General features: G+C 43.1%; 1 protein-coding gene across 6 annotated transcripts in view; it reads left to right on the top strand.

The window, feature by feature from the left end:
- rusc2 (RUN and SH3 domain containing 2) overlaps positions 1 to 8,603 on the top strand; it is a 36,375-nt gene that overhangs the window by 11,424 nt on the left and 16,348 nt on the right. For all 6 annotated transcript variants that reach the window (XM_032517181.1, XM_032517180.1, XM_032517179.1 and 3 more), the window contains exons 2-3: positions 3,761 to 5,503; positions 7,557 to 8,118. In XM_032517181.1, the coding sequence (XP_032373072.1) occupies positions 3,947 to 5,503; positions 7,557 to 8,118 (2,119 nt within the window). In that variant the 5' untranslated portion in view covers positions 3,761 to 3,946. The remainder of the gene's footprint in view (positions 1 to 3,760; positions 5,504 to 7,556; positions 8,119 to 8,603) is intronic.

Raw genomic sequence — 8,603 nt, 5'->3', positions numbered from 1 at the left:
TATCAGGCTTTTTCTGGCTGTTACTACATAATCAATACAAAATTGACCTGTTTATAGTAATCTCATATAATAATAAAAATAATAATAATTTTTAAAACCAAGTTACAAAGTGCTTTACATGATTAAATTGCAGTTTAATCATGTAAAGACTACCAATTATAACAAAGTGAATATGTGTATGTTTCAGCAATATGTTAATACTCCTATGGTCTGTGTGTCAGAGAAGGAAAGTTGTTTAGCAATGTAATTTGTGAACCAGATTATAATATTCTTGACACCTACAATAGTTGTCATTTCCCAAAGTCAAGTCTGGTCTTATCAGTGATATGCATGCTGATATTTTCATGCAAAGTGGAGGAGTGATACTGTATCTGAGCAGCAGAAGATATGAGCTGTCTGAGTTTAAAAATCTGCATAGTGAATATGAATTTAAAAATCCTCAACAGCTATGAGGTGCCACTGAACAAGGCAGCTGCTCCAGTGAAGCATGAAATATACATTTTATTAGAAGTTTATTAGAACTTTAATATTATGACACATTAAAATGATAGCTGTATTGCAATCCAAAATACTAAAAAAAGTAAATATCTGTGAAAGTTCATACATGTCTGCCTGTGGCAGGTGATGCCTGGAGCTGTGAGATAAAACGGTTGAGCTCCACCTCTGTGTAGGTGAAGCTGAAGCCTCCCTGACAGGAAACGCCATTCCAGTCCCCATTTTGAAGAGGTCATTTGTCAAGAGTGGCATCTCAGTTATTTCCCTGCTCCTAAGCAGACCTGTCTCACCCTGTTAACATTTAGACCGGCAGTCGGCAGCCTTAACTGGCCTTACTCTTTCTTTGTAAAAACGATGAAGCAGTGCTCACTATGCTCCTTGTTATTGTGCTCGTAAAGGTCTCATCACACATTGTTATCCATGTGAAAATGCATGTATGTAATTAGGGCTGCACGATTATGTACAAAATGATAATCACGATTATTTAGATCAAAATTTTGATCGCGATTATTCTCACGATTATTTATTGATTTTAACCAAAACAAATTGTATTGTCACATAGGCTGTTTATAACTGCGAGAGGGAGTGTGATGGACGCTACTCAGAGAGACGGCTGACTCATTATGAACGGGTCCAGCACGGGTAGAACGGCGCATACACACGGCGTGTGTATGAAACGTCTGTATCTTCACTGCACTGCATTTTTATTAACTATGATATTCTGGCCATGGGTCACGTCTCTGGCCAAGGTCCAGGTCCCGGTCTCGGTATTGCAGCTCCGTCTCACACGCTGTTACTCTACAAACTGAAGTTAGTTGCATTCAATAACTTCTGTGTTCTTCGCCGTAGCGGCCGCGATAGCAGAGTTACCATGGAAACACTGGTACAAATACAGGTTTGCCGCTCCTACTTGACAATATACAGCTGTGTTAATACAAAATTAAAACTGTAGACAAATATCAGAAGTGTGGACCGGCGGCCGCTGTGTGGCGGGGCGCGGAGAGTAAGAGGAGAGAGAGTAGGACGAGAGAGCGTAGAAAGATCCAACACAGGCACGGCTTTACAGACGAAATGGGTCATGTAACGCAAAATTAAACCATATCCATATAAACAGCATTGTAGTGGATGTGAGGACATTAGCACCGGTGCGTCCTATAGGAGCTAACAGCTAACAGACGCTACTAGCACCGACTAGTCCAGGTCACTGCTGTTGTCTGAAAAACAACGGATGGGACAAAGTGTTGCGTTTACTGGTAAACTGGTAAACCTTGAGACTGACGTATAACCGACTGCTATCTGTTGAGTTTTTCTCACGCTACTCTGTCCTCTGGGACTGTCTACATCTAGAAACTTAGATGCACGGGGTGCAGTGAACTACTCTGACTGGCTCATGAGCAGTAGCGGTAGATGGGCTTTGCAAAAAACCCGGAGCGTTCTATGAAATGACGCTTTATAAAAAATAATCGCTCAATCACGCAAATTTGATCGTGGGAAGTCCAAATCGTGATCGCGATTAAAATTCGATTAATCGTGCAGCCCTATATGTAATCCATGTATGTAATGTCACTTTTTGGCTTGGCTCCTACCTTCTGCTGATTTTTCTTTCTATTTTTAACTCTCCTCACAAAATTTCAATTAAAATTTGCTTTTAATCAACCTACTGTATCTGAGATTATGTTTTACTAAGCAGCTATAATAGAGGGATTACTCTAAGGTTTAGTTAACACTAGTCTGGTCCAGGTCATTATCCGGTGAGCAAAAGATTAAAAGCTAACTTTTATTCCTAAAGCGATTCATATTCTGCTTTAGAATACATTACTGGAGAAAAGACACAGGAAAAAAGTACGAAATAACTTTGCAACAGGGATATCCATCCATCTAAAAACAGGTGCACTGACAACCAATATTTATTTACACATTCATTTTAGAAACCACCATTAACACATGGGGAAGAAGATTGCCTGTGTGTCCCAGCAGTTTTCATTTCATACTGCATGTAACATTGTGTGACACCCAGCATTATCTACTGCAAAACAAAGCTTTAAGAGTTCTGTGTAATTTTAGATAAGGGAGCTAGGGATAGGCTGATGGGGAAAAAAAAGACTTTCAACATAGTCATTAGTTAACATCTGCATCTTGTAACAATGCAGAAAGTATCTTGGAAAAGTAGTCTTAACTGTAAGAAACACAAGCACTAAATAATACCACCAGCATGAGATAAAAGCTATTATTTTCCTGGCCTAATACGTGACGTTAATTCCACCGAACTACTACACCTAATTCTTATATTGGCATTTAAAACCACTACATGCCACATCTCAACAGCAGCCAGTGTTGATGATTGTGAGGGAAACCGTTGCTGTGCCCTGTGTGTATCGGTATGTGTGTATCATTCAGGGTGTAATATGTGAATGGGGTTTAGTTCATAGCTCTGTTTAAGAGTCAGCTGCCTGGTGTGTGTATGTGCATCTCACAGTTTCCACTCACATGGTGCTGACTCACCCTGCTCATTGCACAGTTGAGACTAGGAGGATATAGTTCTGTACTGTTACTTTAGCTATTTTAGAACACCTTATTTTGGTGAACTTAACTGAACACTTTTTTATTTGCTCATTGAAACAGACAAATATTATAATCCAACCATGAATTATTTGCTATATCCCATTATAAATCCATGATCTAAAAAAGGAGCTAGTTGAAGACGAAAATGTCATTTTACCAACCCCTTTCTCAAACGTTTTATCTTATGTCTCATTATTTATTTATTCTTGTGTGTTTTAATGTCTTATAGAATAGAATATACTTTATTGTCCCCGAGGGGAAATTTGTCTTGGACATAGTGCCACAATCTGTTGCATCATAACATAAACAACATGTAACGAGTAAAACACGAGTAATTAATGAGATGACCAGAAGGGACTAATTTGCCATTAAAAACACAATGAGGACTGTAATAATTCAATTAAATTTTATTTATATAGCGCCAAATCACAACAACAGTTATCTCATTGCGCTTTTCAGGTCAAGAGCAGGTCTAGACCGTACGCTGTGATGTTATTTACAGAAATCCAACAGTTCCCACCAAGAGCAAGCACAAATAGAAACAAAAGTCTCTGTTTATTTGTCTCAACTGAGGTTAAAACATAAACTGTCTCTACATGATTTTATAAGACCATGTAGCCCCAAACCTGTGTGTGTGCTTTGGTGCCTGCATTTGCTTACTCCTTTAACATTTCTCCTCTCTCTGTCTCTTCGTATTTTCCAGATGTATCACTCTGACCACGGTGTTGACTTCCCCGACCTCTCTTTTCAAATCCCTGGCAGCCCTGCAGAGCTGGGCCCAGCAAACCCAGAGTGAACCCAACCCTCTACAAATCACACATCCGCCTTTGCCTTCACCCACACAGGGCCTCCCTCCGCTCCAGTCCCACCCCCCTCCTCCTTCTGGACCATGGACAGCCCTCCTAAGCTGTCAGGCGAGACCCTGATCGTGCATCACATACCCCTGGTGCACTGCCAGGTGTCTGGTGGGCGGAAGGGTGACTGCGGGGTCTCGTTGAAGAGGAGCAACCCGTTTATCCCACCAGAGAACCTGGGCTTGAGTCGCACCACTTCCCTTCCCGAGAGAGATGTTCTTCAGAGAGAGGCACTACTCTACAGCAGCCTGATCCAGACCTCAAGTGGCTCCTGGGACTCCCGCAAAGGGGGAAAAGAGAGGAAAGTTGGCGGGAGAGGTGGCAGCACAGCAAGTGATGATTCATCGTTTACCTCGAGCAATTCAGAGGACCAACTGATCACGGCTCACACTTTACCCAGAGCCAAACCGAGGAACAGGAATCCGTTGCGTCATAATCCATTCCTGCTGAATACTGAAGATGAGGATGAAGAAGAAGAGGAGGATGGTGATAACCTCAGCGGTTACTTTGAAGACTCCTCTTTTCACCTCCACAGTGACACTAACTCTGTCCACGATGATGGGATGACGCCTTTCCGCTTACACGGCCTTGGCTTTGCTTCTGAGCCCTTTATGTTGCACAGGTCAGTGGGTGGAAGCAGTAGGGAGTCCCTGAGGGCAGTAACCTCGGATTTCTCCACCCACCTGGAGGACCTGGACATTCTGGGACTGGACAGCCATTTGCGCCACGGCAGCAGCGGTTCCAACATGTCCATGGATTGTGGAGAGCAAGACTGGGGGGATTACGATGGAGAAGATAAGGATGATCCTATGAAGTGTGGGCGAAGCTCCTCCAGCTCCTCCACACAGCACTGCTCCTGCTGTGCACTCTCCCAGAACTACCCTCAGCACTTCCCTGAAGCCTTCACGGAGCCTTTCTCAGAATGCCAGCAAGGCTACGGCAGCGACTCCTCTTGCAACAGCTCGGACGGCGTGCTCGTGAACTTCAGCGCCATTTACAACAAGCTGAACAACAGTATTCCGGAGAAGCCACCGGTCTCTGGGCACACCAACCTCAACAGCTCTACTGACCACTCCCGCACCTCGTCTGTTTCTGATCCACCAGGAAACAAGCGAGACTCAACTGGAGGGGCTTTCTATTTGGACCTTCACACATCCCCAACTGAACCTCCCTTACCACAGCAGCAACCCTCTTGCCTGGGCGGCACTTTCCCTTTCATCCGTGAATCACACCTGTCCACCTCCTCCACCTGTTCCTGTGCCGTGGAGCACCAGGGGGCTCTTGACCTCGACGCCAACTGCAACTCCTACCACCCTCCACATTCTGGATCGTCCGGAGACCTTGCTTCCTGTCTGCAGAGTCAGGCACGCCTGGTTGTCGCCACCCAGAACTACTACAAGTTGGTCACCTGCGACCTATCGTCCCAGTCCTCCCCAAGTCCCGCAGGCTCCTCGGTCAACAGCTGCTCCGATGAGCACAGCAAAGGCAGCCCCACTCCGACCCAGCCCAACGAGTACTTTCTGTTTAGGCAGAGAGCTGATGAGCTGGGTCTGGAAGAAGAAGAAGAAGAAGAAGATGAAGAATCAACTAGGGTGAGTGGAGAATCCTACCACACTACTAGTTTCTAACAATTTGTATTCCATCTAACAGGATGCTTCATTGGCTCCACAGCGGAACGTTCGTGAGAATGGCTAAAACTATATGCACAGGTCCACACTTAGTTCATTTACTGTACATATTTATTTTCATTAAAATGTTGTATTTCATGCATTTGATTGATCAAATATCACCCATAAGTTACGCAAGTTGGAGTGGATAGCAGCCCGACACATTGCATGATAAAATTCAGGTAGCATATTGGCATTGTAAAACATTTCAAACAATACTAGCGCTAATAATGACATTATAATATATCATGAAATCAGATATGTCTATTAATGTGTTTGTAAGATTACACAAACATGTACTCAAATTGATGTTCACAACAAACCCATCACACTTTGTATTGAAGACTTTTATTACAATTGGCTTGGAAGTTGGTAAAATGTTAACGTTTTATATCATCATAATACATATAATCGTTAATACAATTCAACTTAAAGTCCACTTAAAGTCATTGTACAACAAAATTGAATTAATGGCTCCTCTTACTTGCACACAGCCTTGCTTCATTGTATTTGCAAGATCAAATAGTTGTAGAGGTTAAGAATGTTTCCACTTTATCTCCAACACTCCTGTTGTCAGTGTGCTTAATGTTAATGATCAGGAACTCACAGAAAACATAGCCTTTCTTTGGTGCTGTTTATCTGTGTGCAAAATAGTGCCAGCTAACTGAAAAACATAGAACACAATGATCCTTGGAAATGAGCACAGTTAAGTGCAGCATTTGTTGCAAGGTAGTACTGAAGATTTTTCATTTAAAGAAGTGAGATGATTATTTAATGTAATGAAAATAAAAATGTTTTTTTTTCTTTCACTCAATTTCTACTTCAGTTATTTTGTATCTTAAAAAACACAGCTTTAACACAACATAATTAATCAAGTTATATCAGTACATCAAATTAATTTACACCATCAAGTAATTGTTACTTTATTAGGTAATACAGATACAGTCTGAGTAGGGAAGGCAAGTAAAACAACAAAATAGCAAGCACAGATAATGCATAGCTAAAAGGTGAAATTACATCAGACTCAACAAGGAAGGGAATGATCATAGAATACATCTATGATCATAGGAAATAAATAATAATGCACAAACATGTGGCACAAATAGAAACTGAATAGTATGGAATAAATTACATTATTCATTTAGCAGACGCTTTTCTCCAAAGCGAGTTACAATAAGTGCATTCAACCATGTGGATACATCCCCACAAAGTACATACATTTCCTCAAATATCCGGATCTACTTCATGCGTTAATTTAGAGACAATAGGAAAAAGAGTTAAAGAGTTTTTTTATTTATTTTATATTTTTATTTTATGGGCCAAGGTGCAGTACGAACAGATTTCAGTCTGCAACGGAAGATGTGCAATGTAAGTTTCTGCTGTCCTGATGTCAGTGGGGAGTTCGTTCCTCCATTGTGGAGCCAGGACAGCAAACAGTCAGGACTTTGTTGAGCAGTAGCCAGGCCCCCTTTGTATTGAGAGGGTAGCAAGCTGACTATCAGTAGCAGAGCGTATTGGACAGGCTGGGGTGTATGCTTTAACCGTTTCCTGGATGTAGGATGGGCCCAAGCCCTTACAGCGCGATAGGCAAGCACCAGTCAAACTGCCAACTAAACTGCAGGCTCTGTGACAATGACAATTACCCTGCACCTAAAATAGCCATGGCACTGGTATTAGTCTGGCACTGGCTCACTTTAGAACACAGCCACTGTCTGGGGTTATCTGATATCATGTCTGAGGATTATTTTAGTTATGCAGAGCTGAAGGATGCTAGTCAGTAACGGTGGCATTGTTTCAAAGCAAAAAGGTGTCATAAAGGCAGTTCAGGACATTGATTAGCTGTGGATTTGTTGTCCTTAAGATTATTTAAGAACCCTTTAAGTAATTTCACATCTAAACCATGGTTTGGTAATATGATTTATCTGATAAACAATTTTTGACTGTTGTGTTTTTTCTTTCTTTGTTTCTCCTCGTTCAGCGAGATGATGATGATAATGAGGATGAAGAGGACGAGGAGGAGGAGAAGAAGAAGAATCAGAAGGCAGCTGGTGGAGCTGAAGCTGCTCCTGCCGTGATTGCAGGCCAGGTGTACGTCAACATCTCCCCTCCTGTGGTTGGCCAAGGCACTATTGGAGCCTCCTCAGGAAGCCGTCCCCGTTCTCGCAGCTACGACCGCAACCTGGACAAGTCTCCATCTCCTCGGCTCGGATCTCTGGAGCGTATGTTGAGCTGCCCAGTTCGGCTCAGCGAGGGCGCCGCCCCGACCCCGCCTCCTCCTCCACGAGTCACCTCCTTCGCAGAGATCGCAAGAAGCAAACGGAAAAATGGAGGTTCGCCGTTGCTGAAGGCAGCTGCAGATCCTTTTTCCTCCACTTACTCCACCCACTCCCACTCCTCTGTGGATTTCTCTCCGATCCTAGAGCAGCATGTGGAGGTTGACAGTCACAGCTTGTCACCTGTACCCTTTACCAGATGTTACAGTCAAGGCAGCATTGAGCGACACCTGGAGGGGGCGAGGGAGACCAGGGCCAAGGCGGAAGGTACGTCACCTCTCACTAGATTTATTTATTTATTGGTTTATTTAACAGGGAGAGTGCATTGCTGTAAGTGCACCAGAGTTTGCTAAGAAGCTATTTTTTAATCCCTGGACAGATGTTATGAAGTCACCCTTTATACAAAATGGAGTGAAGGTAGTTGCGCCACAGATACAATCACAGGACTAAAGCCCCACAAATGGGCAGAGGAACGCCAAAATAAGATGTCAGAGACACAGCCCTGAAATATTTATAGCTTTAGACAGTTGTTATGTCTAACAGCTGGAACACACAGCCACATAGGAGCTATTTTTATTTCAGCACCCTTGTCATCAAATTTGTCCTGCTACACCGGGCGCAAAGCATTTACATAGCGTCCGCGTAGGCCCGCACGCTGCAGCGATAGTTTCGGCGTCTCCTCTATTTCTTGCGTGATACGCAGGCGTATGTGTCAAGCCAGGCAAGTAATCACATACAGGAAGACCACAGTG

The sequence above is a fragment of the Etheostoma spectabile genome, chromosome 5 (genome assembly GCF_008692095.1).
Source record: "Etheostoma spectabile isolate EspeVRDwgs_2016 chromosome 5, UIUC_Espe_1.0, whole genome shotgun sequence".
Taxonomy (NCBI): domain Eukaryota; kingdom Metazoa; phylum Chordata; class Actinopteri; order Perciformes; family Percidae; genus Etheostoma; species Etheostoma spectabile.
This window is presented reverse-complemented; position numbering and strand designations above follow the sequence as displayed.